The sequence below is a fragment of the Macaca thibetana genome, chromosome 3, assembly GCF_024542745.1.
Source record: "Macaca thibetana thibetana isolate TM-01 chromosome 3, ASM2454274v1, whole genome shotgun sequence".
Taxonomy (NCBI): Eukaryota; Metazoa; Chordata; class Mammalia; order Primates; family Cercopithecidae; genus Macaca; species Macaca thibetana.
The window spans coordinates 141,062,588-141,089,700 of record NC_065580.1 but is presented as its reverse complement, the minus strand read 5'-3'; the positions used below and the strand labels follow the sequence as shown (position 1 = coordinate 141,089,700).

The following is a 27,113-nucleotide window of genomic DNA, read 5'->3' as shown; positions in this document are numbered from 1 at the left end:
ATAAAACAAGAGATAGTAAGCAGATTTTTATTAGAAACAAGTCCAAGCCTTGATCCTGTGGGCATTGTGAATTACCAGGAGGGAGTTTCTCAATGACCGTTTACTACATATTTTGGAGAGGCAGCTAGGAAGTGGTCTAAAGGTCAGGATTGCTGTATGTGATCACTTGTGCCGATTTTCATCACCCGCTAACCAGAGCTTTAGAGTGGGAGTTGGGAACTAAGTGGTTAAGTAATGACCTGTCTGCTAGAAAAGGGGAAAAACCAAGAGACCCTGCATTTCATACTGGCGCCGTATCCCCAGAGCCTGACTGGCACACAGGCAGTGTAAGACTAAATAAGGGAGTCGGGGGGCTCAAAAAGTGGAGCCCCAGCTCAAGTATCTCCAAACAGCAGGGACCACTTAGTCTTTGCCACATCCCCAGCATCTATACTGGGGCCTGGCAGGGAGATGCAGCTTACTCAGACAATTTACTGAGTGGATGAAATAGGAGCACAAAAAAGGAACAGGTAGGAATCTAAAAAACACACAATACCCTGTTTTAATGAAAGGCCCAGGCTAGAAGGTGGCAATCTACAAACACTTTATTAGCAGAAGGAATAAGTGCAGCATAGGAGAAAGAGGGGCTCCTCCTTCCCCTCAAGGGCATCACTGCCCCTTCCCAAGGGGCGGGCCAGCAGGGAACAAGAGAACCCCAGGCTTGCAAGCACGCTGGAATCAGACAAAAGTGATCCGTGTCCGGGAAGCATTGACCTGCCAGACATTGAGCTCCTCGTATTCATCCAGAGCCACCTGGAACTGGGCGGGTGTAAAGCCGCGAGATATGCAGCGCTGCTCTGCCTCAGAGAACCGGACGCTTCGGCCCCCTGAGACCAGTTCACGGATGGTGGCAAATACCACATCTGCTGGTCTCTGAGCCCTGAAGGAAATGAGTAGGTGTGTAAGGTCAGGGGACAAACAGGAATGCTCGACATCAACAGAGAACAATGATGGTCAGTGTTAGAATTGAGGCCAGCCTCAGACACATGGACACAAAAGCCAAAGTGACTCAGCTTTGTCCTTCACTAAACCACTCACCTAGCTGTCTGCCCCTTGTCTCCCAGAAGAGAGTCCTTTGACATCTCCATTAGCCTGATGGCTTCATTCACATCTTCCTTCTCCACCACGTCCACCATTCGCAGACGCGCCTAAGGGGAAGGTAGGGGACAGATGGGAACGGGAGGAGGGCAGTGGAACAAGGTCAGGGAACACCCTTGTTCTGGCTTTAAGGCTGGGCAGCCCATGGGTCGCCTACTCACAAAACAGGAGAGGAGCCCCCCACCCCCCCCAGCATCCGCAGTGTTGGGCCGGCACTGTCAGACCGAGACAAGTGCAATGCCCAGGGCAGCGTCCAGCAATTGCCCAAGTCTCCGCCTCTCAACACTGGCCAGTCCCGGAGTTCAGCTGTCCTGTGAGGGAGACCAGACCCTTTTGAACTCCACTGGGCTCCCCAGCATGACAGATGGAGCTTGGGGAGCTCAGCCAAGACAACTGGCAGAGAGAACGTGTCCTGGGGGCTCGGGAAGTGCTAGCTCAGCAGTAGGTCAGTTAATCACACTACCTGCACGAACAGCACTTTGGAGCCCCCAGGACTGAGGTCCAAGACGGGAGGACAGAAAGGAAGGTCTGTAGCACAGGATCTAGGACATGGAGTGAAACAGATCCCAACCACCCACTCAGTGAAGGTTAACAAGTGGGGAAAAGGCCTTTCCCTCCACGGACGCTGTGCGTGCCCTGCTGGAGCAGCAAGTACCCACAGTGCGGTAGCACGGAGAGGACCACTATCTGCACTGTCAGCACTTTAGCCCCAGCAGGGCTGGAGCGGGAGGGACTCGGCGATGAGAGCATGGTAAGGAGCTGCCACTTTAAGGGTCAAAACAGATGGTCCTCCAGCAGTTTGGGCACTTACCAGAGCAGTGGAAAGGCGCAGGATAGCCAGCAGGGTCCGAGCGGAAGTGTAGGTGGCATCCTTACTAGCCCAAGCCTCTCGCCTCATCTCCACATACGCTGCCGTGATGTAGTCAGCCAGAGACTCTGGCACTGTGGGCTGCTTCTCGCGGCACATGGCTATGTAACGCCTGTGGGGGAAGGTTCATGGGGAAGCAGAAGAGGGAGATGGGGAAGGGAGTGAATATGAGCCCATGTTGTTTTCTGCACCAGGGCTCCCCATTTAACACGGTCCCCTCCAGGAACTTGAAGTGGAAAAAAAAAAATTAGTGGGTATTTGCTTGGCTGGAATATCACTGATGGATTTCACCAAACATATAGCCCCCGAGGACCCTCCCAAGTTATTTCCTTTTTTTTTTTGGGGGGGGGGGGGGGGAATGGCCTTTGTAAGGGTAAGACAAATCCATCTGTCAGTAATAGATGATCCAGACCCCTCCTCTGAGCGCATGACACGGCAAAACAGATATATTTAAAGAGAATAGTTTACAGAATATTTAAAAGGGAGTAAAAACCTGAGGGAACACTGGAGGCTCGTGGAAAAATAGCGATAGAGGCTGAGTATCCAGAATGCCTGGGAGCAGATGTTTTAGACTTCAGATTTTAGAGTATTTGCACATACATAATGGGATAGCTTGGGGATAGGACTCCAGTCTAAACATGGAATTCACCTGTATTTCATATACAACCGACACATATAACCTGAACACAATTTTATTAAAAATATTTTTGTGGGCCAGGCACAGTGGCTCATACCTGTAATCCCAGCACTCTGGGAGGCAGAGGCGGGCAGATCACTAGGTCAGGAGATTAAGACCATCCTGGCCAACATGGTGAAACCACTCTCTACTAAAACACAAAAAATTAGCTGGGCGTGATGGCGTGCGCCTGTAATCCCAGCTATTCAGGAGGCTGAGGCAGGGGAATCGCTTGAACCTGGGAGGGAGAGGTTGCAGTGAGCTGAGATTGCGCCACTACACTCCAGCCTGGCGACAGAACAAGACTTTGTCTCAAAAAAAAAAAAAAAAAAAAAAATTTGTGTAGGAAAGTTTCCCATGTCCCTATTGTATAAAGTGTGGAATTTTCCACTTAAAAGCTGATCTCAGGCTTTGGTCATGTCCGAAGCGGGAAGTGGTGGTGTGAAAAACACACGCTAAGATTAAGCACTTTTTCAGGAGGCTCGCATGGCCCACTCAACGTTTGCCCGTCTGCACCCAGCTCTCCTACCTCATGAGCTTCATGTCCAGAGGTTCGAACTGGGAGGGGGGCTGCCGGCTGTGCTGGTGCACATAGGTGATGTGCTGGGCCAACCTGGATAGAGGGGAGGCCAGGAGGAACATCCTTTTTAGGGCTACACACCCATGTCCTCTTAGGTGTCCCTCCCTTGACTCTGCCACTTCCTTACAGTATAGGAGGGACACGCTTTCCTGAAAATCCTCATCAGCATTTCAGCCCCAACCCACCATTTCCCCGAGAACCGTGGACCAGCCCCTGATGCAAGGGGGAGGCTCTGGGGTTTCCAGGAGCACGGTATTTGTTTTGATTCACCTCCCCTCCTCCCTATAGATCATTACAGGGGACCTCTCTTTGGGTGTTGAGCTCCATTCACCGTAGGTCATTGTCTCGGTCAGGCCGGTCCTGAATCAGCCAGAGGAGGTCAAACCGGGAGAGCAGCGCGGCAGGCAGCTGTATGTTCTGCTCCAGGCTGCGGCGGGGGTTGTAGCGCCCATAGGCAGGGTTGGCGGCAGCCAGGATGGAGCAGCGGGCATTGAGTGTAGTAAGGATGCCGGCCTTGGCAATGGAGATGGTCTGCTGCTCCATGACCTCGTGGATGGCTGTGCGGTCGGCCTCGGCCATTTTGTCGAACTCATCAATGCAGCACACGCCCTGGTCAGCCAGCACCAGAGCCCCACCCTCTAAAGTCAGTTCTCCACTCACGGAGTCTCTCAGCACAGCTGCTGTAAGCCCCACTCCCGAGGAGCCCCGGCCTGTTGTGTACTGGCCTGGAAGAGAAGAAATAAGGAACCATAAGAGAGAAAGAAGAAGAAGGGAAACAAACAAAGGACAATAAATGGGCCAGGGAGGCAAGGCCTGTGCTGGGATCATTCCACTGCCTCCCCCAGGCCTTCTTGAGACGCCCAAGGATCTGTGGGGCGCTGGCAACGTTCCCCTTCCCCTCCCACCGGTTCTCTTCAGAGCACAACTGTGGCTCACTGACACCTTGGCTCCTGGGCTCAAGCCATCCTCCAGCCTCAGCCTCCCAAGTAGCTGAGACTATAGGCACTCACTACCACACCCAACTAATTTTTAAAACTTTTTAGTAGAGACCAGGCACAGTGGCTCACACCTGTAATCCCAGCACTTTGGTAGAGGCCAAGGCAGGCAGATCATGAGGTCAGGAGTTCGAGACCAGCCTGCCCAACATAGTAAAGCCCCATCTCTACTAAAAGTACAAAAATTAGCCAAGTGTGGTGGCACGTGTCTGTAGTCCCAGCTACTCAGGAGGCTGAGAAGGGAGAATCGCTTGAACCTGGGAGGCAGAGGTTGCAGTGAGCCGAAACCACGCCATTGCACTCCAGCCTGGGTGACTGAGACTCCGTCTCAAAAAAAGGAAACAAACAAAAAAAATACCCAAACAAACAAACTTTTTAGTAGACCAGCCTGGTCTCAAACGATCCTTCCGCCTCAGCCTCTCAGAGCATTGGGGTTACAAGTGTGAGCCACCATGCACCCCCATTTTTTGAATAAACACTGTGGCCCTATCTGTCACTATGTTCACCTCTCCCAAGGCCCAACTACTTACTGCGGGGGGCCAGCCGATCAATGTACGACAGGAGTTGAGACTTGGCCACACCAGGATCCCCCATCAGACAGATGTTGATGTTGCCTGGAGGAAGGGAAGGCAGCCCTGGAATGACTCTTCTCCCAATGCTTAGACAACAACAGAGCAATTTTGAATTCTGCCTCCCTCTAACACCCAGCATTACTTCTAAGCCCTCCCTGTGTCCATGAAGGCAAGATGTCCACTCTTATACTCTGACCTACAGAGACACTTGTCATCCTTTTTTCCTCCTAAATGACTTCATCCCCCCGAGCCTCTCCCTTTTTCCTTCTTACCCCGGATCTTCATGCCTCGAGGAGACTGGTCCACACCCCCCACTAGCAGAAGCAGCAGTGCCTTCTTCACATCTTCGTGCCCATATATTTCTGGGGCGATTGAAGCTGCCAGCTTTTCGTAGAAATCCTCTTCTGTAGAGAAGTTAAGGTTGTATTTTTTGGGGGAAAAGGGGGCTAGGATGTAAATGGAATTTCCTCTATCTCCCCTGCCCCTCACCTGCAATCTGCCTCAGCTCCTCCCTGCTGAGCTCTCCAGCCCCAGACTCATCATCCTCACTCTTGTTCATCTTCACAATCCGATGGGCTTCCAGGTAGGTTTCTGAGAGTAAACCCTTGGGCAGGAAAATGCCAGGATACAGATGCAATCCTTTCAACTTGCCCATCACTGGATTCCCTAACGATTTCTTGACAAATCCCTGGGTTCTGTTTGGGGTTTTGCTGCCCACTTTTCTCTGTGCGAGTAGAATGAGTAGGTGAGGGAAAAGGGGACGATCCTCATGTCAAACTCTTCCTTACCTGTACCACCTGTCGGAACCCAGTGCGCAGGATTGGCAAGAAGATACCAGTGACGCTGACGTGGTCTCCAGGCTGGGCAATTCTCGTGTTCTCTCCTTCTACCAGCACCGTGATACTACGAGGGATGTTTCCCACGGGCACTTGATCACTCTAGGGGAGGGAAAGGCACATAAGGCCAGGAGAAATGGACGAGGACCCAACCTTCCCTCCCTAGGCATCCCACTCAAAGGCTCCCAGGCTGCCTAGTCACAGACAAGCCCACAGGAGGGCTACTGAGTTTCCCCTTCCCAAGGCTCTCAGAAATTCTAGTTCCACCTCCCTCCTGCACTTCCCTCTTTCCTTCTTCTTTCTTCCTGCCACTCCACAAGTGACTACAGGATTCAAGTGGACTCCCAATCCACCTGCCCAGGGCCACGTACCCCAAACTCACATGTTCTTGCATCTTCATCTCCTGGAATTTGATGAATTTGGAGCCCCGTGTCTGCAGATACAGCCGCCCTCCTGAGCGGTTGGTTTGGCACTCCTGGCTTGGGCACATGATCAGAGGCATGAAAGTTGGAGACTGGATCTAGGATGTGAGAACAGAAGCACCAAAAGGAAGTCAGAAGCAAAAGAGCCCCATTGGGTCGGTCGGTTCCTTGAATCACATTTTCTCTTCATGGCAGACATCTTGGAAGTGTCAAGAACCCTTTGAACTTAACTCTGGGTCAACAACAAACACCCAAGAAATAGGTAGAAAGACCATTACATACCCAACAATGAAAGGCAAACACACAGGCAACTTTTACAAGCAAAGAAAATGATAGGCATCACAGGATCAAATTAATCTCTACAAAACGACTAATGGGTAAGGGCTTTCCTGCTCCTTGCTCCACACGTACCGGCTGGTAGGTCTCTGCCCCACACTGGTCACAAGTGTAAGTGGCCACCACCATCTTGGGTTTGACTTCAGAGACACGAGTGACAATTCCACGCACAGTCACCAATTTCCCCACAGAGTCAGCCCGCACTTCCCGGATCACACGAGGCTTGTTGCTACTTGGGCCTTGAAAATACAGCTCACTAAGGGGAGAAAACAGTCACAAACAAGATCCTGGAGAACCAATCCCTACATACTTCCCAACAGAGACTACTCACAATCTGCGCATGAGTTCAGCAGGGTACTGGTTCTGGGGGCTTCGGGCTGTTCCAGGGTCCCGACTCCGCTGCTCCATCATCAGCCGATGCTCAATGTAAACGTCCAAGACATCTTTATTTACCACCTAAAGGAGGACAAAATAAACAAATAAATAAATAAACGAGCAACAGGATGGGGAAAGGAGAGCGCAGAGAACACCAAACTGAAATGCCCCTTCTTTCTGCCTGCTCAGAAAACATCAGTATCTGAGCAGCCTCTCTACAGAAGCTTAAATGCCTTTCCCTTTGTTTGCCATTGTTCTCTAGCCACTCACTTCCCTCTCCTTGTACTGAGGCAGCAGCTCTTGTACGGAATCGGCAAAGAGCTTTGCGTAGCGCCTGGCATTCTCACAAATTGAGTCCACCAACTCTGGGTCATCCTCGGCTACGTCGTCCAGGTCCACATACAGAGCCACTTGTTCCCGATGAGCCAGCCGAACCTCAGGTGAGGAAGAGACAGAAACACCTCAAAGCCACATTCACCTTGTGCACCAGTGTTCATATGTGAAGATACATTACTGAGAACTCAGCACAGGCTCTGGGCATCCACAGGGGAGAACACAGCACCACTTAGAGAGAGACTTGCTTCTCAGCCCCCAAACCCTCTAATTATTACCTCTTTAATAAAACCAGCCAAGCTACTTCTTATGGCTCCTTATGCACCCCACTTCCCCATTCCCTTTACCCAATCTTATACTTACCAACTGGTTCCCATACTTGAACTGCTTCTTCCCAAGTTCATCATCCTGGTAGAACTCTTGTAAGAACTTCTTAACCTTTTCTGTAACGTGAAATGTAAAATCATAAAACATAAACTTTAAAACACATCACTGCCCATCCCTCTCATAGAAATCTAAGATACCTATTTTCACTTAAAACACAGCCTATGAACTAATAATATGAACATTTAAATAAACTACCGAATTCTCCCCAAAGTGGGCATAACTCTTTTGCACAGTCTGTTTTAACCAGCGAAGAATAAAGAGCCCGGGGCAGTGCACAGAGCGATCCAACATCTATTCCCCAGGGGAATTCCTGTCCCTACTTTAGTTTAAAATCCTAGCGCCGTTCCCCATTGGCCTCCCACACTCCGGCCTCAAGGTTCTCAGCTTTCTTTCCACCCCCATGATCCCCTGCCTTCTTTGGGTCCCCCGAGCCCCTTATCTCACCGGGACCTCCGCCACCAGGCAGGTCCCGCACCCCACCACCGCTCCCGCCAGCGCTTCCGCTCTTAGTAAACAAAGAAGCACATGGGCCCGGATTCCAGCCGCTTCACAGCCCGGGATTCCTCCGCCCGAGGCGGGAGCCAGTTCAGCCACTGGCCAGCACGCCCAGGGCCACTGCGATCCCAGCCCACTGCCGCCTTTCCCGGGCCCGAGCGAAGCTCCCGGATCCCAGGCACGCCCCCCCGGGTCGCAGCTCTCTCCGAGGCCGCCACGCGGAAGGACACTGTTTACACGACACTCCCTCCACCCGCGTCGCGCCACTTCCGCCCGGCTCCACTTCCGCTCGGAGGGCGGCCTCAAACGGCCAATCCCGGCACGCAGCGGCCCCGGCTTGCCCGCCCCCGGGGCCTCCGCGCGCCTCGGGGAGGCGGCGGGAACCTGGGAATATCCAAAAGCGCGGAGGGAAGCGGGTCCGGGGTCCAGAGCCCTTAAAGAGTCTCCTGAGGTCCTCGGCGCGACTCTTCCCTGTGCAGCCCCCAGCCGGGTAGCGCCCCCCAAGCCCCCCAACCCCACGACTCTATAACACCTTTCCCAAGTGGGATTACTACCTTTTCTTCAACGTCGATGCCCCTCGCGCGCCTTCCAGGTCCCGTGGGCCTTAGCCAGGCCGCAACCCGACCCTGCCTCTGGCGTCGCGCGCCCCAGAACCCGCTGACCCCGGTCCTCGAAGACCCCAGCTCACATCAACAGGTGTTCCCCGGGAGGCTCCCCGCGCAGGACGCCTTCCCAGGCTTGTAGACCCGTACCTTTCTCTAGCGCGTAGTCCTTCAGTGCCATCGCTGCCGAGGCCCGTGCGGCAGCTCTTGGCGGGCTCAGAGGTCTTGCTTCTGGGGAAGCTGAGAACGTCCGCGCGGTGGACTGTGGCCGGCCAACCGAAATTGGCGCGAAACGTCGCCCCCCACGTGACCAGCGCCACTGCGTGCGGGCCAATCGGAAAAGCCGGCCCTTTCTCCCTCCCGCTAGCCGCAAGCCAATCGCCGGGTGGGCCTCGAATGAGTGACGGGGAGGCGGTGCGGGAGTCGGAAGGGAATCTCCGGGCGGGGTGGGGCGGGCGCCGGGTTTCCCGCGGTCCAAGCTGGCGCGGGCGGAGGAGAATCGCTCTTAAAGGGCCAGCGCACGCGCGTTCTTTTGTTCCGGGGCCTCAGGGCGGGGCAGGCCCAACTTTCGCCGTCGTCTTGTCTGCTCTCCAGGACGGCCATGATTTCCCAGTTCTTCATTCTGTCCTCCAAGGGGGACCCGCTCATCTACAAAGACTGTATCCTAGACCCTCGGGGCTGGGAAGGGGCGGAGGGACCGGGCGGGAGGGGCGCCCAGGGCCAGCCCGTGTCGCAGGATCCTTCACTGAGTCCTTCCACCCGCCAGTCCGCGGGGACAGTGGCGGCCGGGATGTGGCCGAGCTCTTCTACCGGAAGCTGACGGGACTGCCAGGAGACGAGTCCCCGGTTGTCATGGTAACCACTGGCGGGAGGCGGGTGAGGAGCTGGGCCCGGGCGGGCCGGGTGGGCGCCGTCTCCCTCCCAGGACTGGTTCCATGGTAGCTTCCACTTGGGGGTTGCATTTCTCCAAGTAAAACTAACAAGAGGCCCGGCGCGGTGGCTCACGCCTGTAATCCCAGCACTTTGGGAGGCCGAGGAGGGCGGATCACCAGAGGTCAGGAGTTCGAAACCATTCTGACCAACATGCTGAAACTCCGCATGTACTAAAAATACGAAAAAAAAATTAGCTGGGCTTGGTGGCGGGCGCCTGTAATCCCATCTACTCGGGAAGCTGAGGCAGGAGAATCGCTTGAACCGAGGAGGCAGAGGTTGCAGTGAGCCGAGATCCGGACACCGCACCCAGCCTGGGTGACAGAGCGAGACTCCGTCTCGGGGTAATGGGGGTGGGGGAAAAAAAAAAAAACGTCCATTGGGCGCCAGCAACACACCAGGCCCAGCTCCCTGCGTGACTCCATTATCAGCAACTTGGGGTAGTTACTATAATTAACCCCGTTTCCACATGGGAAGCTGGGCTTAGGGATCTGTCATGTATCTCCCAAACTAGTAAGAGGCATCGGGATCCCAGCTCAGGTCTCCTGGGTTCTGATTACTCCACCTCCCTTTTCCTAACCCCTCTTCTCCCTGCCTGTGTTTCAGCATCACGATGGCCGTCATTTCATTCACATCAGACACAGCAGCCTGTATTTGGTGGTCACAACTTCAGAAAACGTTTCTCCCTTCAGCCTCCTAGAACTGCTGTCCAGGTGAGGAGGGTTGGGCTGGGCATCTGCTAGCTGGCAGGGGTCTGAGAGGAGGAGGAAATACACGCTCCAAGTGTTTCCTCAGGTTGGCCACTCTTCTGGGCGATTACTGTGGCTCCCTGGGCGAGGGGACCATCTCCCGCAATGTGGCTCTGGTCTACGAACTCCTGGATGAAGTGCTGGTGAGAATCAATGTTCCCCTTCTGTGGCCCCCACCTAATTCCCCTGGAGATACATCTGCTCTTCTACTGTGGGATGCTGTGGTTAGGAGGCCAAGTCTATTTTTTTTTTCCTTTTAGAGACGGTCTTGCTCTGTTGCCCAGGCTGGAGTGCAGTGGTGCAATTATAGCTCACTGCAGCCTGGAACTCCTGGGCTCAAGCTATTCTCCTGCCTCAGCCTCCTCCCCTGTGTCCAGCTCATTGTTTATTTTTTGTAGAGACGGGAGTCTCGCTCTATTGCCCAGGCTGGTCTTGAACTCGCGGTCTCAAACCATTCTCCTATGTCTCGGCCTTCCAAAGACCTGGGAGTACAAGAGTGAGCCACCATGCCTGGCCCCACTCCCCCTTTTTACCCCTTCCTTCCACTGACCACTCGGACTGTCCTTCCTTTACCACTAGGACTATGGCTATGTACAGACCACATCCACAGAGATGCTGAGGAATTTCATCCAGACGGAAGCTGTGGTCAGCAAGCCCTTCAGCCTCTTTGACCTCAGCAGCGTTGGCTTGGTCAGCAGAGGGAAAGAGGAGGGTGAGGAAGGAGAAGAGGGGTTGGCTGGGGTTGTCAGACCTGATGATTGATTGCTTTGGATGCTTTACAGTTTGGGGCTGAGACACAACAGAGCAAAGTGGCTCCCAGCAGTGCAGCCAGCCGCCCTGTCCTGTCCAGTCGCTCTGACCAGGTGAGGGAGGAATCCATGGGGTCAGACCCTCTGGTTTTGCTCTGGGACCCCAGAGTCCAAGATCTTACGTTGGGGCGCAGTGGTTCATGCCTGTAATCCCAGCACTTTAGGAGGCCGAGGTGGGCGGATCACCTGATGCCAGGAGTTCGAGAGCAGCCTGGCCAACATGGTAAAACCCAAAAATGCAAAAAAAGAGAAAAAGGAAAAGATCGGCCAGGCGCGGTAGCTCAAGCCTGTAATCTCAGCACTTTGGGAGGCCGAGACGGGCGGATCACAAGGTCAGGAGATCGAGACCATCCTGGCTAACACGGTGAAACCCCATCTCTACTAAAAAATACAAAAAGCTAGCCGGGCGAGGTGGCGGGCGCCTGTAGTCCTAGCTACTCAGGAGGCTGAGGCAGGAGAATGGTGTAAACCCGGGAGGCGGAGCTTGCAGTGAGCTGAGATCGGGCCACTGCACTCCAGCCCGGGCGACAGAGCGAGACTCCATCTCAAAAAAAAAAAAGATCTTGACACCTCTCCCACCTCCCCTAGATGTGGGTATCCCTTCCATCACCCATGTCCCCACCCTAGAGCTGTAGCTTTGACTGTCCTGTCCTTTTTCCCTGTCTGTCCATTTCAGAACATAGGCTATTCTGCTTCCAACCATCCAAACCCTCTCTCTTTCTCAGAGCCAAAAGAATGAAGTTTTTTTGGATGTGGTCGAGAGATTGTCTGTACTGATAGCATCTAATGTAAGTCTGAGCTCCCAAACCTGGAGCTGAGGACAAATGGGACTTGAGAAACATGGTGGGGTGGTTAAGACTCCCAGCAACGGCCACACAGTGGCTCATGCTTGTAATCCCAGTGCTTTGGGAGGCCGAGGTAGAAGAATTATTTGGGGCCAGGAGTTTGAAACCAGCCTGGGCAACATAGCCAGACCCCATCTCTACAAAAAATACAAATAAACAAGTTACCCAGGCATGGTGGTGTACACCTGCTGTCCCAGCTACTTGGGAGGCTGAGGCAGGAGGATCATTTCAGCCTAGGAGGTTGAGGCTGCAGTGAGCCGAGATTGAGCCACTGCACTCTAGTCTGGGTGACAGAGCAAGACCCTATCTCTTAAAAAAAAAAAAAAAAAAAAAAAAGGCGGGACACGGTGGCTCCTACCTGTAATCCCAGCACTTTGGGAGGCTGAGGTGGGTGGATCACTTAAGGTTAGGAGTTTGAGACCAGCCTGGCCAACACGGTGAAACTCTATCTCTACTAAAAATATAAAAATTAGCCATGCATGGTGGCAGACATCTGTAATCCCAGCTACTTGTGAGGCTGAGGCAGGAGACTCTCTTGACCCTGGGAGGTGGAGCTTGCAGTGAGCCGAGATCACGCTGCTGCCAGCCTGGGCGACAGAGCGAGACTGTCTAAAAAAAAAAAAAAAAAAAAAAAAAAAGACTCTAACCTTGATCCCCCTGCCTCTCAGGGCTCCCTGCTGAAGGTGGATGTGCAGGGAGAGATTCGGCTCAAGAGTTTCCTTCCCAGCGGCTCTGGTGAGGCCTCTGCAGGCGGGACCCAAGGTTGGGGTTAGGGCAGGTTCCTTGGTGTGTTAAACTGTGGAGTTTGCTGAGCTCCCCTGATGTTCTCTCCTCCAACAGAGATGCGCATTGGCTTGACGGAAGAGTTTTGTGTGGGAAAGTCAGAGCTAAGAGGTGAGGAAAAAGTGGGTCTTTCTCCCCTTGGAGTAGGTCATTGCTGGAGAGTTCATGGAGGGAAGTCAGAGATGGAGCCTCCCCACTTCTTGCTCCTCTCCCAAAACATGGGTCAGGAGTGAAGTCTCTCTCTCTCTTTCCAGGTTATGGGCCAGGAATCCGGGTCGATGAAGTCTCGTTTCACAGCTCTGTGAATCTGGATGAGTTTGAGTCTCATCGAATCCTCCGCTTGCAACCACCTCAGGGCGAGGTCAGGGTTGGGGTGGCCTATAAATTCCATCCACCATGGGGAAGGGGGGCAGTGGGGGCATGAGACCAAACTAACCTTGTTGCTCTCTGGTCTCTCAGCTGACTGTGATGCGGTACCAACTCTCCGATGACCTCCCGTCACCGCTCCCCTTCCGACTCTTCCCCTCTGTGCAGTGGGACCGAGGCTCAGGCCGGTGAGACCATTTCCTGGGTTCTAGAACTACCTTGGAACCCAAGCCGAGACCTGTATGTTCCCAAGACTCACTGCAGAGTGGGGGTGGTGGTAGTGGTGATGGAGTGCAAATTGGAAAAAGGCTTGGGCTGGGCGTGGTGGCTCACACCTGTAATCCTAGCACTTTGGGAGGCTGAGATGGGAGGATCACTTGAGCCCAGGAGTTCCAGACCAGCCTGGGCAACATAGCGAGACCCTGTCACTCTGGAAAAAAAAAAAAAGGAAAAAGGTTTGGCTAATGGAGTTGGGCTGGACTTCAGCCCTTTTCTCTCTTGGGGGTACAGCCCATACCCACACAGCCCCGCATGGAGGCCCCTGGTGAGGAATGGTGAGATGCCAATAAGAGATGGCCTGAGTCATGGTGTTTTACCCTCTTATCCAGGCTCCAGGTTTATCTGAAGTTGCGATGCGACCTGCCCTCGAAGAGGTAAGAGTGAGGCCGGCGCCTGGCCGAGTTCAGCTCTGTGGGACAGGAGACAGGGCCAGGGCACCTGCTACTTCTCCCTTCAGATGCAGCTGCCAGCCTCAGAATCCAGTTAAGGTAGAGGCTGTAGCATTTGGGAAGGTGGGGGACACCTGTGCTGAAATCCTGTTGTGACATTGAAGAGGAACAGGACAAGGGACCGTGCCTTCCTGGGGCTGACTTTGTTCCTGTCTCCTCTGTAGCCAAGCCCTCAATGTCAGGCTGCACCTTCCCCTGCCTCGAGGGGTGGTCAGGTGAGTGTGTGCACCCACCACGGGGAGATTCCTGGGGAGAGAGTGAGCTCAGCACGACAGGCCTGCCCCAAGAAGGCGCCAAGCCCAGCACCTTCCCTTTCCAAACTCCAGCCTGTCTCAGGAGCTGAGCAGCCCAGAGCAGAAGGCCGAGCTGGCGGAGGGAGCCCTTCGCTGGGACCTGCCTCGGGTGCAAGGAGGCTCTCAACTCTCGGGCCTTTTCCAGGTATTCGCTGTGGACCCCCGGCCCCTCTCCTCCCACCATCACTTAACAGCCCCCCTACACTCCCGAAGCAGTGCTGCCTGGTCCCCCCAGCGTGGTCAGCTTCCTGCCCTCTTTCCTCCCCCTGCCTCTGCCCCTCACAGATGGACGTCCCAGGGCCCCCAGGACCTCCCAGCCATGGGCTCTCCACCTCGGCCCCTCCTCTGGGTCTGGGCCCGGCCAGTCTCTCCTTTGAGCTTCCCCGGCACACGTGCTCCGGCCTCCAGGTTCGATTCCTCAGGCTGGCCTTCAGGCCGTGCGGCAATGCCAACCCCCACAAGTGGGTGCGACACCTAAGCCACAGCGATGCCTACGTCATTCGGATCTGAGGCTCCCCAAACGAGGACACGGCAGCCAAGGCGGCAGTTTGTCCCACGGAAGGACAGTCTTTTTCTTTTCCAGCCTCCTGGTCTTGGGACTCTCAATCTGGGCAGGAAGAGTCCTCAGTCCCGAGAGACCAGGAGGGGGCAATGGGCCCAGCCTCTCTGGTATCTGATGCAGGAAGGACTGCAGTGGATCGGAACTTACAAACCAAACTTTTATTCTGAGGAACTGACTGTACAATATCTAAAAAGAAAGTGACATGAAAGGAAGCAATCTACAACTTCCTTCCGCTTAGTATGCATGCACGTGTGTACATGTCTGCATGTGTGGGAATCCGGGGGCTGGCAGGTGGAGCATCACGAAGCAGGCTGAGGGGAGCCAGAGTTGGGGGGCTGGGAGCCATTCGCTTTTGGAGTCCCTGGAGCTGGAGGGGGACTGTCCCCAGCTTCCTGCTTCCCCCCGCAGAGGGCACTGCTGCTGAGTGGAGAGGGGGATGATGCCGGTGGAGGAACTGGAGAAGGATGGGAAACGGGGCCTCCTTTGCCCTCCCCTGTTGGGGGAAGTGAGACCACAATATACTTCTGGACACTCCCGGGACCAGAGGGAGCAGTGCTGGGGGGTGCGGTGGTGGCGGTGGAGACCAGCTTGACGATAGGCTGCACACTGGGGACGGTGGTGGTGACGGGCGAGGTGGTGGTGGAACCTGAGCCAGGGGCCGAGGTGCTGAGGGACAGGACCTGGATAGAAAGGAAAAGCGGGTCCGCTTGCCCTGTGCCCTCCCTGCTCCTCAGAGGCCTGGCGGGGACACTTCACTTGCTCCCTGCCTGAACAAGTTATTCCTGTAGTTGACCCATAGACAGCTGTGGCTGGAGACCTTGCTCATGCAGGGCAGCTACGGCCCTGCAGAACCATGGTGGGTGCCTCTTTCAGCTCCTGACTTTGGGCCCAGAGGGGACTGTGCTCTACTCCTGGGCCTCCCCAGGGTGCTCTGAGGCAACCTGGGCCCTCCGGATGCTCCCTGTCCCACACAGCTCTGCATACCTGCTGGGTGGATGGGGCGCTGGAGGACGACGACATTACAATAAACTTGGTTGGAGGAGGGGAAGGCTGTGGTGGGGCAGCTGCTCGCGCAGACACCAGTGTCTGGACAGGAAGTGCGATGGAGCCAGGAACCTTCAGCAAGCCAGGGGTGCGAGGGCCAGGCTGCGGGGCCTGCGAGAGGGTCAGCGTGGGCCGGGGCTGTGGGGAGAAGAGGAAAGGGGACGTGGCAGCATCTACTAAGAAGAGTCTGAAGGGAGAGGCCTGGGCTCCCCTTGCTCTTAGTGGCTCTCACTGGGGCTGGGCATCCTCACTCAGGGCCTGGTTGCCCTGAGACGGCTGCCTTGGGGCCCGCGTGTCTGTGTGAATGCCTGTCCCACACTGGGGTCCTCCTCCACCTCCTATTCCTCCTCCCCACCCGGCCACGGACCTGCGTGATGGTCAGAGTGGTCCTGTTGACCTGCTGAGCCTGCAGAGCAGCCTGGGCCCGAGCCTTGACCACATGGGAGCAGAGGAGGGGCCCAAGGGACCCGAATTCTGCCCGGTAGGCATCCTGATTGTCAGGCGGTGGGCGCAGCTTTGCCAGAACAGGGGCACAGTGTTTCTGCAGACAAAAAAAAGCCAGGTAGAGGGAGGGCTGGTGACACTCTGAGAAGAGCCTTGGGGATGCAATAAAAAAGGACATTCCTTATCATCTCAGTGACCCTGATGGAGGCCAAACCATGCTGAGCTGTTAGTGTGTGTACAGAACACTGTGGGCTTGCTCAAAACAAAAGATGGGCACGGGGCCAGGTGCGGCATCTCACGCCTGTATCCCAGCACTTGGGAGGCTGAGGCGGGCAGATCACTTGCGGTCAAGAGTGTGAGACTAGCCTGGCCCAAATGGAGAAACCTTGTCTCCACTAAAAATACAAAAACTAGCCAGGCATGGTGGCACGCACCTATAGTCCTAGCTACCAGGGAGGCTGAGGTACTAGAATGCTTGAATCCAGGTGGTGGAGGTTGAAGTGAGCAGAGGTTGCATCACTGCACTCCAGCTTGGGTGACGGAGTGAGACTCAGAAAAAAAAAAAAAAGAATGGCTGGGCGTGGTAGTTCATGCCTGTAATTCCAGCACTTTGGGAGGCTGAGGCTGGCAGACCACCTGAAGTCAGGAGTTCGAGACCAGCCTGGCCAACATGGTGAAACCCTGTCTCTACTAAAAATACAAAAAATTAGCCAGGCATGGTGGCACATGCCTGTGGTGCCAGCTACTCGGGAGGCTGAGGCACAAGAATCGCTTGAACCTGAGAGGCAGAGGTTGCAGTGAGCCTGAGATCATGCCACTGCACTCCAGCCTGGGTTACAGGGTGAGACTCCCATCTCAAAAAAGAGAGAGAAAAAAAAAATGAAAACATGGGCACTAACATGTGAATGAACTTGCTAAATACTGTGGCAGGACAGTTAATCAAGAGGGCATTTGCTTTGTACAGAGACCACACAGTAACACAGAAGCACTGGGGAAGGATGGTCCAAATGCCAAAGGCTGAGCATGTGAGCCCTTCTTTCTTTTTGGAGGAGTGGTGGTCTCCCTCTGTAACCCAGGCTGGAGTGCAGTGGCACAATGATAGCTCACTGCAGCCTTGAACTCCTGGGTTCAAGCAGTCTTCCCACCTTGGCCTCCCTAGCAGCTGGGACCACAGGCACATGTCACCACTCCCAGCTTTTTGTTTTTCGTAGGCGGGGTCTCGCTACATTGCCCAGGCTGGCCTCCTAGGCTCCCAGAGTGCTGGGATTACAGGCGTGAGCCACCGCGCCCAGCCAGCCCCCTTATTTTTTACTCAGCTTGAGTCTCAGTCTTTCCATCTGTAAAATAGTATCAGACTTTGCAGTATGTTCTGAAAACAGGAGGCAAAGATGGGAGTAGGTGAATAAAATACGCCATATGCTTGCTAAACGCCGGCTGTCTCTTGGGGGGTCGGGGGCGCAGGTGCAGGGACAGGGGCTTCGGTTACCAGCAGAAGGCTCTGCACATGGTCTGCTCCAATCCGGTCAATGTTGCTCAACACAGGGCCGTCCAGCACACTGCGGATCCGCTCCCCTTCCTGCTGTAGCCGGGGCAGAATCAGAGTCTTGATAACCTGTTGGAAGGGAAAGGAAGAAACCAAAGCCGGAGGGTCACCAGGGTCTCCCAGGTGGGGGCACAGTGCCCTCTATAACCTCATGACTGCGTCCCCTCCCCCATTTCTTCCTCCCAGAGGCCTAACATCGTGTCCCAGCTCAGCCAAGCCTGCGATGGAGCCATAACGAGTCGTCCAGGGCGTCTTCTCGTCCACCCAGCTCTGTAAGGGGAAGGAAATAAACTAAGATGAAGGGGTCTGAAAGGATGATTGATAGGGACCCACGTCTTTCATAGACACTTTCCTTGTAAATCATTAAGACATGACAGTGAGGCCAGGCGCGGTGGCTCACGCCTGTAATCCCAGCACTTTGGGAAGCTGAGGCAGGCAGATCACCTGAGGTCAGGAGTTCGAGACCAGCCTAGTTAACATGGTGAAACCCTGTCTCTACTAAAAACACAAAAATTAGCCAGTTGTGGCCAGGCACAGTGGCTCACACCTGTAATCCTGGCACTTTGGGAGGCCGAGGCAGGCAGATCACCTGAGGTCGGGAGTTCTAGACCAGCCTGACCAACATGGAGAAACCCCGTCTCTACTAAAAATACAAAATTAGCTGGGTGTGGTGGCACATGCCTGTAATCCCAGCTACTCAGGAGGCTGAGGCAAGAGAATCGTTGGAACCCAGGAGGCGGAGGTTGCAGTGGGCCGAGATCGCATCATTGCACTCCAGCCTGGACAACAAGAGCAAAACTCCGTCTCAAAAAATAAATAAATAAATAAATTAGCCAGTTATGGCTGCAGGCACCTGTAATCCCAAGTACTCAGGAGGCTGAGGCAGGAGAATTGCTTGAACCCAGGAGGCAGAGGGTGCAGTGAGCAGAGATTGCACCACTGCACTCCAGCCTGGGCAAGAGTGAGACTCCATCTCAAAAAAAAAAAAAAAGGCATTACAGACAAGCCTCAAGGCCCTTAGAGCCCCACAAGTTCCAGTCCCTCTTCCCTCTGCCCTTGTTTCCAGTGTCACTTCCCCCAACCAGAGGTGGCCAGTGATGAAACCAATGGTGCTCAAGTTTCCCTGGCTCACCTTGGTGAAGGTCTTGGTGATTCGGGACTGGATGTTGTTAGTGGTTGTGCTAAAATGCTTGCAGATCTGGGCCACCAGGCGGGCAGCAAAGTCTCGGAGTGCCCAGTGATTGTCCACATCTGGTCGCAGGCACAGCTGTCTGCTCACGATGCAGGTCATCACAGCTGGAATCAGCTCATGGACCTAAGGGAGAAAGGGCGGGGCAGCTGATTCTGGTTTTGTTTGTTTGTTTGAAACAAAGTCTCACTCTGTCACCCAGGCTGGTGTGCAGGGGCACAATCATGGCTCACTGCAGCCTCAATCATCCAGGCTCAAGCAATCCTCCCATCTCAGCTTCCCAGGTAGCTGGGACCACAGGCATGCACCACCATGCCTGGCTAATTTTGTTTTTGTTATCTTTTTTTGTAGAGACAGTAGTCCTACTACTATCCTCAGGTTGTCCTCAAACTGCTGAGCTCAAGCGATCCTCCCATCTCGGCCTCCCAAAGTTGCTGGGATTTCAAGTGTGAGCCACCGCTGACCACTGACTTCCTGTTGGTGGCAGCAGGGTCCCTGATCCCTGGAAGGGAAGGTGGGCAGGACCACTCACGTATTTTTCTAGATAGAGCGTGGGGTTGTCCATCAGCGCCTTCACCATACGCATCAGGTAGATGAGTAGGGCCAGGTTGTTCTGAACCACATTCACACGGACCTGCGGGAGGGAGGAGTGCTGGGCATGGGGCAGGGAGACCCTCACAGGAGCTTCCGCTGCCGTCCCTGCACAGTGGAACCTCATGCTCTCACCCCCTCCGAGATGAAGGTACTGAACCGTGGCAGCATCTGATAGAGCCCGGGGTCCGTGGCAATGCTTTGCAGGGCTTCCTGTGGGAGGAGGGAAGCCAGTCAGGTGGGGGTAGGATGTGGGAAGCAATTCATAGGACCCCCAGGAGGAGGAGTCTCAGGGCCAGGGCAGGCTGGTGGGGCCCTCACCGCCCTCTTGGCCTCGCAGGAGCCCACACAGGCCTCGGTGATCTCCTTGTAGTAGAGCTGTTGCTCCACAGACAACTCATGGATGCTCCGGGGCTTCAGTCGCAAGGGGGCCCCCTCCAGCAAGGGCGGTGCCTTCTTCTCTTTCCCTGTGTGATTGGAGAGGTGGGTCTGACAAAGAAAGCTCCAGAAGAAACCTCAGTAACAGAAGAACCTTAACCCTCCACTTCCCCTGAGACTCAGGAGACCCAGCTTCTTCTTAGGCTTCCCCATCCTTTCTGGGGCTCTCTGGCCCTGACCTCAGCCACTTCACCAATGGCCACATGGAGGCTTGGCATGGTGGCTCACACCTGTAATCCCAGCACTTTGGGAGGCCAAGGCAGGCGGATCACATGAGGGTGAGTTTGAGACCAGCCTGGCCTACATAGCAAAACCCTATCTCTACTAAAAAAAACTACAAAAATTAGCTGGGCGTGGTGGTGGGCACCTGTAATCCCAGCTACTCAGGAGGCTGAGGCTGCAGTGAGCTGAGATTATGCCACTACACTCTGGCCTGGGTGACAGAGTGAAACTCTGTCTCAAAAACAAAAAAAGGATACAAAACAAATGGCCACGTGGCTTTGGGCAAGAGTCCAGAGAGGCCTGGCCTAGGAGGACTGACCTTTGCCGTCGGCTGCGGTGGCCCCTTGACCTTTGCCCTTCAGGGGTCCGTCTTCCTCTTGGCCTGGCTTGGCTGACTTCAGGGGTTCTGTGGCTTCGGCCTTCTGTTGCTCTTTGGGAGCTGGTGGGAAAGCAGGCACAGTGGGAGGCGTGACGAGAGTAGCAGGAAAAGTAAAGGGAGGAGGCTGGATGCGGTGGCTCACGCCTGTAATCCCAGCACTTTGGGAGGCCAGGGCGGGTGGATCACCTCAGGTCAGAAGTTCGAGACCAGCCTGGCCAACATGGTGAAACCTCATCTCTACTAAAATTACAAAAAATTAGCTGGGCGTGGTGGTGTGTGCCTGTAGCTCTAGCTACTCAGGAGGCTGAAGCACAACAATCTCGTGAACCCAGGAGGCAGAGGTTGCAGTGAGCCGAGATTGTGCCACTGCAGTCCAGCACTCCTGCACTCCAGCACAGGCAACAGAGTGAGACTCCATCAAAAAAAAAAGGTGGAAGGAGGGGGAAAGGGACCCAGAGACCCAGAGGGTGGGGCATGGAGGTTACCTGGGGGTGGGTTCTCGGGGATAGCTGGCTGGCAGCCCTCGATGCTCAGCCAATGAGCTGCAAGGAAGGCAGGTGTCAAGGTGAATTGCCGCGCATGGACACTGGGGAGTTGTTCCATGCATGTTTCCACTCCTGCTCCCCTTGCAACTCACCAGGGATCTCACGCTGAGCTTTTCTTCTATTGTGAGGCTACTCACACCCACACGCATCTGTCCTCTTTTCCCTCCTCCCTGCCACCCTGCTCTCCCCTCCCCCAACCTTTGAGGCAGACGTCCAGGGGCACCCGGGGCAGAGGGGTATTGATGATGTCGCTCAGATCAACCTCCTTCTCCTCGTAGAAGTAAAGCTCCCGGCCCCCACCAGAGGCGAAGCGGAAAGGAATGAACTCCTGGGCGTGGAAGCCATAGAGTGGCTGTGGCAGGAGAGAGGGGCACATGTGAGAAGGGAGCCGGAGGAGACCTGGCTGAAGGATGGTGCCTCACCCCAACCCCATCGCCCTGTCCCCATCACCCGCCCCCTGCCTGTCTCCCCAAATCACCTCGACATTCTTTAGCTTCAAGGCATAGTCAATGTCACTGGTGGTGAGCTTCTGCCGCTTCCCCATGTGCATGAACTTCAAGGCATCCTGGGGTGGGTGACAGAATAGACATCAGCCCAAAATCCTAAGGACGGGGCCCCGGGCGACATCCTGGACCCAACGTGGAGCTGGACAGAAGGGCTGGGTCACCTGTGCAATCTCTTTGATGCGGTAGCTGACCTCATCCGTCAGCAGCTGGCAGGTCTCCTCCTGAATCTGGGCGATGCCCATGGATTCAGCCACCACCTTCATGGACTCCGAGGGCAGCACGGTGTTGCTAAGCTTCAGCTTCTTCTCCTCAGCCATTCTGGAGTCCCTCTTCTCCCTGGAAGGATGAAGCCCCCGGTGGAGAGACGGAGACCCTGGCAGAGGAATGGGGCAGGCAGAAGAAAAAGAAATGTGAGGCCAGGGGCGTTGGCTCAAGCCTGTAATCCCAGCACTCTGGGAGGCCAAGACGGGCGGATCACGAGGTCAGGAGATCAAGACCATCCGGCTAACATGGTGAAACCCCGTCTCTACTAAAAATAATAAAAAATTAGCCACGTGTGGTGGCGGGCACCTGTAGTCCCAGATCCGGCCACTGCACTCCAGCCTGGGTGAGAGCGAGACTCCGTCTCAAAAAAAAAAAAAAAAGAAATGTGAGACACGGGGACGGGGCCAATAAAGGGAGGACAGTGGGGAGAGGGGAGGAACTCGGGGTGTCTTCTATCCATCCCCACATGAGTTAGCCCTGAGGTGTAACAGAGAAAGATAGAAATCTGGGCTGGTGCCAGGTGCTGTGGCTCACACCTGTAATCCCACCAGCACTTTGGGAGGCCAAGGCGGGCGGATCACTTGAGGTCAGGAATTCAAGACCAGCCTGGCCAACATGGAGAAACCCCATCGCCACTAAAAATACAAAAATTAGCAGGGCGTGGTAGTGCACACCTGTAATCCTAGCTACTAGAGAGGCTAAGGCAGGAGAATCACTTGAACCCAGAGGGCAGAGGTTGCAGTGAACCAAGATCATGCCACTGCACTCCAGCCAGGGTGACTCCGTCTCAAAAAAAAAAAAAAAAAACTCTGGACTGGGCCTAGTGGCTCATGCCTGTAATTCCAACACTTTGGGAGCCCGAGGTAGAAGGATCACTTGAGCCCAGTAGTTCACAACCAGCCTGGACAACACAGCGAGACCCCATCTGTACAAAAAATACAAAAATTAGTTGGGTATACAGGCACACGGCTATAGTTCTAGCTACTTAGGAGGCAGAAGTAGGAAGACTGATAGAGCCCAGGAACTCCCAGGCTCAAGCAATCCTCACACCTCAGCCTCCCAAGTAGCTGTGACTATAGGTGTGTACCACTGTGCACAGCCAATTTTTTGGCGGGGGGCAGAGACAGAGTCTCACTATGTTGCCCAGTCTGGTCTTGAATTGCTGGGTTCACGCAATCCTCCTGCTTTGGCCTCCCAAAGTGTTGGAATTACAGGCCTGAGCCAGCAGGCCCAGCCCAGATTTCTGTCTTTTTCTGTTACACCTCAGGGCTTCAATCCCAGCACTTTGAAGTCTTGGGCTCAAGCAATCCTCCAGCGTTGGCCTCCCAAAGTGTTGGAATTAAAGGCGTGAGTCGAACTGCCTGGCCCAGGCTCAGCTTTCCTTATCTTCACAGTAATGCCATCCGTCCAGACACTTGTTCTTTATCTGAGCCTTCACAACAAATCCACCAGGTAGGCCAGGCGTGGTGGCTCACGCCTGTAATCCCAGCACTTTGGGAGGCCAAGGTGGCTGGACCACTTGAGGTCAAGAGTTCGAGACCAGCCTGAGCAACATGGTAAAACCCTGTCTCTACTAAAAATACAAAAATTAGCTGGGCATGGTGGCGCGTGCCTGTAATCCCAGCTACTTGGGAGGTTGAGGCAGGAGAATCACTTGAACCTGGAGGGTAGAGGTTGCAGTGAGTTGAGATTGTGCAGCTGCACTCCAGCCTTGGCGACAGAGAGACGCCATCTCAAAAAAAAAAAAAAAAAAAAAAAAAAAAGATAAAAAAATAAATCCAACTGGGCACGGTGGCTCACGCCTGTAATCCCAGCACTTTGAGAGGCCAAGGTGGGTGGATCATGAGGTTAAGAGATCGAGACCATCCTGGCCAATATGGTGAAATCCTATCTCTACTAAAAATACAAAAAATTAGCTGGGCATGGTGGCACGCGCCTGTAGTACCAGCTACTCGGGAGGCTGAGGCAGGAGAATCGCTTGAACCTAGGAAGCGGAGGTTGCAGGGAGCCAAGATGGTGCCACTGCACTCCAGCCTGGCGACAGAGTGAGACTCTGTCTCAAAAATCAATCAATCAGGCCGGGTGCGGTAGCTCACGCTTGTAATCCCAGCACTTTGGGAGGCTGAGGTGGGCGGATCACGAGGTCAGGAGATCGAGACCATCCTGGCTAACACGGTGAAACCCCGTCTCTACCGAAAACACAAAAAATTAGCCGGGCGTGGTGGCGGCTCCTGTAGTCCCAGCTACTCGGGAGGCTGAGGCAGGAGAATGCTGTGAACCCGGGAGGCGGAGCTTGCAGTGAGCGGAGATGGCGCCACTGCACTCCAGCCTGGGCGACAGAGCGAGACTCCGTCTCAAAAAAAAAAAAAAATCAATCAATCAATCAATCCACCAGGTAGTCCAACCTGACTCCCCTGCTCCCACTGCTTGGCCCAGGTCACCACCATCTATCCACTGGGTAAAAAAAGCCTCCTAACAATGTCTCCTGGTGTCTACCCTTGCCTCTCTCTACATCTGTTCCTAATGTTGCAGCCAAAATGCTTCCGTCAAACTGTAAAGCAGATTGTCATTTCTTTGCTCAAACCCTCACAGTGGCGCTCCACTTGCCATAGAGTAAAATCCGAAATCCTTATCATGGCCAGGTACAGTGGTTCAGCTGATGCCTGTTATCTCTGCACTTTGGGAGGGTGAGGTGGGAAGACTGCTTAGGCTTAGAAATTCCTGACCAGCCTGGGCAACATAACAAAACCCTGTCTCAGGCCGGGTACAGTGGCTCACGCCTGTAATCCTAGCATTTTGGGAGACCAAGGCAGGCGGACCACTTGAGGTCAGGAGTTCAAGACCAGCCTGGCCAACATGGTGAAACCCTATCTCTACTAAAAATACACAAATTAGATGGGCGGGCACCTGTAATTGCAGCTAGTCAGGAGGCTGAGGCAGGAGAATCACTCGAACCCAGGAGGCGGAGGTTGAAGTGAGCAAAGATATGTGTCACTGCACTTCAGCCTGGGCGACAAAGCAAGACTCCTTCTCAAAAAAAAAAAAGACAAAATCCTTATAATGTCCCACAAAGCCCTTCAAAATTTGCCTTCTCCCCATTATATCTCTGATCACTCTTCCTTCCTTCTTCCACTTTGATCCAGACACATATGTCTTCTGGCTGCTCCTTAAACTTGCCAGGCATGCACTTAATAGCTTTTGCTCCATTCCCTCTGCCTGGAATGTTCTCCCAAATGTCTAATTGGCTGCCTACCCTGACCACCCTATTTAACTCTGCAGTCTGCCCTCAGAGTGGGGGCAGCCCACTTCTTCTTTTCCATAGCATTTAACATCTTCTGAGCCTGGCGCGGCGGCTCACGCCTGTAATCCCAACACTTTGGGAGGCCGAGGCAGGCAGATCATGAGATCAAGAGATCAAGACCATCCTGGCCAACATGGTTAAACCCTGTCTCTACTGAAAATACAAAAATTAGCCAGGCATGGTGGCATGCGCCTGTAGTCCCAGACACTCGGGAGGCTGAGGCAGGAGAATCGCTTGAACCCAGGAGGCGGAGGTTGCAGTGAGCAGAGGTTGCACCACTGCACTCCAGCCTGGCAACAGAGCGAGACTCCGTCTCTGTCCACCATGTAAACAGGGCTCTTCTTTTTTTTTTTGGAAATAGAATTTCACTCTTGTTGTCCACTCTTGAACTCCTGACCTCAGGTGATCCGCCCACCTTGGCCTCCCAAAGTGCTGGGATTACAGGCGTGAGTCACTGTGCCTGGCCAACAGAGCTCTTTATTATGTTCACTGATGTATTCCAGGAGCCCTGGGACATCATAAATATTTGTGAAGTAAATGAATTAGTTGTAAGGCTTAGAGATGTTGGTGCTCAGTAAATACTTGGTATCACTGTTATTAATAGGTCATAGGCCCAAGCTTTGAGCCTACACTGTAGTTAAAAGCAAAGTGGAGCCAGGTGCAGTGGCTCACGCCTGTAATTTGGGAGACCAAGGTGGGAAGATCACCTGGGGTCAGGAGTTCGAGACCACCCTGGCCAACATGGTGAAACCTTGTCTTTTTGTAAAAACACAAAAATTAACCAGACATGGTGGCGGGCGCCTGTAGTCCCAGCTACTCCAGCTACTTGAGAGGCTGAGATGGGAGAATCGCTTGAACCCAGGAGGTGGAGGTTGCAGTGAACCGAGATCGTGCCACTGCACTCCAGCCTGGGCGATAGAGGGAGACTCCGTCTCAAAAAAAAAAAAAAAAAAAAAAAGCAAATTGGAGCCAAGAGAGGTAGCTCACCCCAGTAATCCCAGCACTTTGGGAGGCAGAGGTGGGAGGATCGTTTGAGGCCAGAAGTTTGAGACAGACTGGTCAACATGTGAGACCCCCATTTCTGCAAAAATTAAAAAATTAGACGGGCGTGGTGGGGTGAACCGGTCATCCCAGCTACTTAGGCGGCTGAGGCGGGAGGATCGCTTGAACTACTGAGGAGTTGGAGGCTGCAGTGAGCCAAGATGGTGCCACTGCACAACAGCCTGCGCAACAGACGGAAATCCTGCCTCAAAAAAAAAAAAATAAAATAAGTGGCACACTTGGAGCTGGACATTAGGAAGATTAACATCAATACTGTTCAGGAGTAGTACAAGTAGGGTGGGACCGTGCTGGAAGGATGGGAAGAGGGAGGCCGAAAAAGAAATTAGTTCTTTTCAAACCATCCCTAATCTCCTTCCCCACTTTTATAAGTCTTATCTATAGGGAACACAATTATTGGAGACATACTCTGTGCCTGGCGCCGGGTTTACAAGAGGCGGTCGTGTCCCACTTCCCTGGCGAACTCCTACGAATCCTTCAATACCCGGCGGTACCCTCTGCCAGTTAAGGCTCATAAAACACGCTACAGTCACAGGATCTCCTCAGATCAAGTGGAGGCGGCAGGAAGGCGTCCCAGGGGAGGGTTAACTTGAGCGAGATCCCAGCAGAGAAGCAGGTCGAAGATCCCCGGGCAGCGCGAAATGAGGCTCAGAGAGTCCACCCCATCTCCTGCAACATCTCTCCTATGCAGGCACACACACGGGGTCCCCACGAGCACAGACACACAACCAACCGTCCTCTTTCCAGTCCCCACAAGGGACTTTCAAAGGGTCTCCTCCCGGGTACCACTCAGACCCGCCCCGGCCAGCCGAGCACAGGCAGCAAGAAAACTCTAGCCGCAGCCGGGACGCCGATCACCCGGCGCTCGGCGCCATCTTGGCCCCGCCCCCTCCTGGAAGCAGGTCCTGG

At 54.2% G+C, this 27,113-nt stretch overlaps 3 protein-coding genes across 8 annotated transcripts; 1 reads left to right on the top strand and 2 right to left on the bottom strand.

Annotated features, from left to right (window-relative positions):
• Positions 1-569: 569 nt before the first annotated feature.
• On the bottom strand, positions 570-8,892 carry MCM7 (minichromosome maintenance complex component 7). 2 transcript variants are annotated; one of them, XM_050783989.1, is made up of 15 exons: positions 8,765-8,892; positions 7,494-7,573; positions 7,068-7,232; positions 6,754-6,878; positions 6,498-6,678; positions 6,047-6,184; positions 5,617-5,766; positions 5,318-5,432; positions 5,101-5,232; positions 4,787-4,870; positions 3,593-3,986; positions 3,211-3,294; positions 1,949-2,117; positions 1,078-1,187; positions 570-919 (listed from the first exon to the last, which is right to left on the bottom strand). In XM_050783989.1, exons 1-15 carry the CDS (start codon positions 8,793-8,795, stop codon positions 718-720), a joined length of 2,160 nt encoding a protein of 719 aa, XP_050639946.1. In that variant the 5' UTR covers positions 8,796-8,892; the 3' UTR covers positions 570-717. The 2 variants fall into 2 exon arrangements, with proteins under 2 accessions (XP_050639946.1, XP_050639947.1); XM_050783990.1 differs by lacking the exon at positions 8,765-8,892 and adding an exon at positions 7,962-8,044.
• Positions 8,841-14,923, top strand: AP4M1 (adaptor related protein complex 4 subunit mu 1). 5 transcript variants are annotated; one of them, XM_050784040.1, is made up of 15 exons: positions 8,841-9,273; positions 9,381-9,469; positions 10,151-10,257; positions 10,340-10,436; positions 10,873-10,983; positions 11,076-11,156; positions 11,828-11,890; positions 12,616-12,682; positions 12,788-12,841; positions 12,985-13,091; positions 13,190-13,284; positions 13,705-13,749; positions 13,989-14,039; positions 14,151-14,262; positions 14,403-14,923. In XM_050784040.1, the coding sequence occupies exons 1-15, from the start codon at positions 9,216-9,218 to the stop codon at positions 14,625-14,627; spliced, it is 1,362 nt and encodes a 453-aa protein (XP_050639997.1). In that variant the 5' UTR covers positions 8,841-9,215; the 3' UTR covers positions 14,628-14,923. The 5 variants fall into 5 exon arrangements, with proteins under 5 accessions (XP_050639997.1, XP_050639996.1, XP_050639995.1 ...); XM_050784039.1 differs by having other exon boundaries at positions 9,381-9,490; XM_050784038.1 differs by lacking the exon at positions 10,340-10,436.
• Positions 14,819-27,106, bottom strand: TAF6 (TATA-box binding protein associated factor 6). The gene is made up of 15 exons (XM_050783973.1): positions 26,613-27,106; positions 21,742-21,953; positions 21,553-21,639; positions 21,273-21,426; positions 21,015-21,071; positions 20,470-20,589; positions 19,812-19,957; positions 19,626-19,703; positions 19,432-19,533; positions 18,843-19,025; positions 17,906-17,980; positions 17,654-17,779; positions 16,091-16,264; positions 15,664-15,861; positions 14,819-15,359 (listed from the first exon to the last, which is right to left on the bottom strand). Exons 2-15 carry the CDS (start codon positions 21,895-21,897, stop codon positions 14,979-14,981), a joined length of 2,037 nt encoding a protein of 678 aa, XP_050639930.1. The 5' UTR covers positions 21,898-21,953; positions 26,613-27,106; the 3' UTR covers positions 14,819-14,978.
• Between the last annotated feature and the right edge of the window lie 7 nt (positions 27,107-27,113).

What these genes read in the sequence shown, in the direction of transcription:
- MCM7 (XM_050783989.1), bottom strand. Translation starts at nt 8,795, where the DNA reads ATGGCACTGAAGGACTACGCGCTAGAGAAAG. An exon ending in AGATGAAGATGCAAGAACAT is followed by an intron (nt 5,767 to 6,046) that starts GTGAGTTTGGGG and finishes TCCCTCCCCTAG; the next exon opens with AGTGATCAAGTGCCCGTGGG. An exon ending in CTGGACATGAAGCTCATGAG is followed by an intron (nt 2,118 to 3,210) that starts GTAGGAGAGCTG and finishes CTTCCCCCACAG; the next exon opens with GCGTTACATAGCCATGTGCC.
- AP4M1 (XM_050784037.1), top strand. Translation starts at nt 9,011, where the DNA reads ATGAGTGACGGGGAGGCGGTGCGGGAGTCGGAAGGGAATCTCCGGGCG. An exon ending in TAACCACTGGCGGGAGGCGG is followed by an intron (nt 9,491 to 10,150) that starts GTGAGGAGCTGG and finishes CCTGTGTTTCAG; the next exon opens with CATCACGATGGCCGTCATTT. An exon ending in CTGTACTGATAGCATCTAAT is followed by an intron (nt 11,891 to 12,615) that starts GTAAGTCTGAGC and finishes CCTGCCTCTCAG; the next exon opens with GGCTCCCTGCTGAAGGTGGA.
- TAF6 (XM_050783973.1), bottom strand. Translation starts at nt 21,897, where the DNA reads ATGGCTGAGGAGAAGAAGCTGAAGCTTAGCAACACCGTGCTGCCCTCG. An exon ending in TGAAGCTAAAGAATGTCGAG is followed by an intron (nt 21,427 to 21,552) that starts GTGATTTGGGGA and finishes CTCCTGCCACAG; the next exon opens with CCACTCTATGGCTTCCACGC. An exon ending in GCGCCCCATCCACCCAGCAG is followed by an intron (nt 15,360 to 15,663) that starts GTATGCAGAGCT and finishes CTTTCTATCCAG; the next exon opens with GTCCTGTCCCTCAGCACCTC.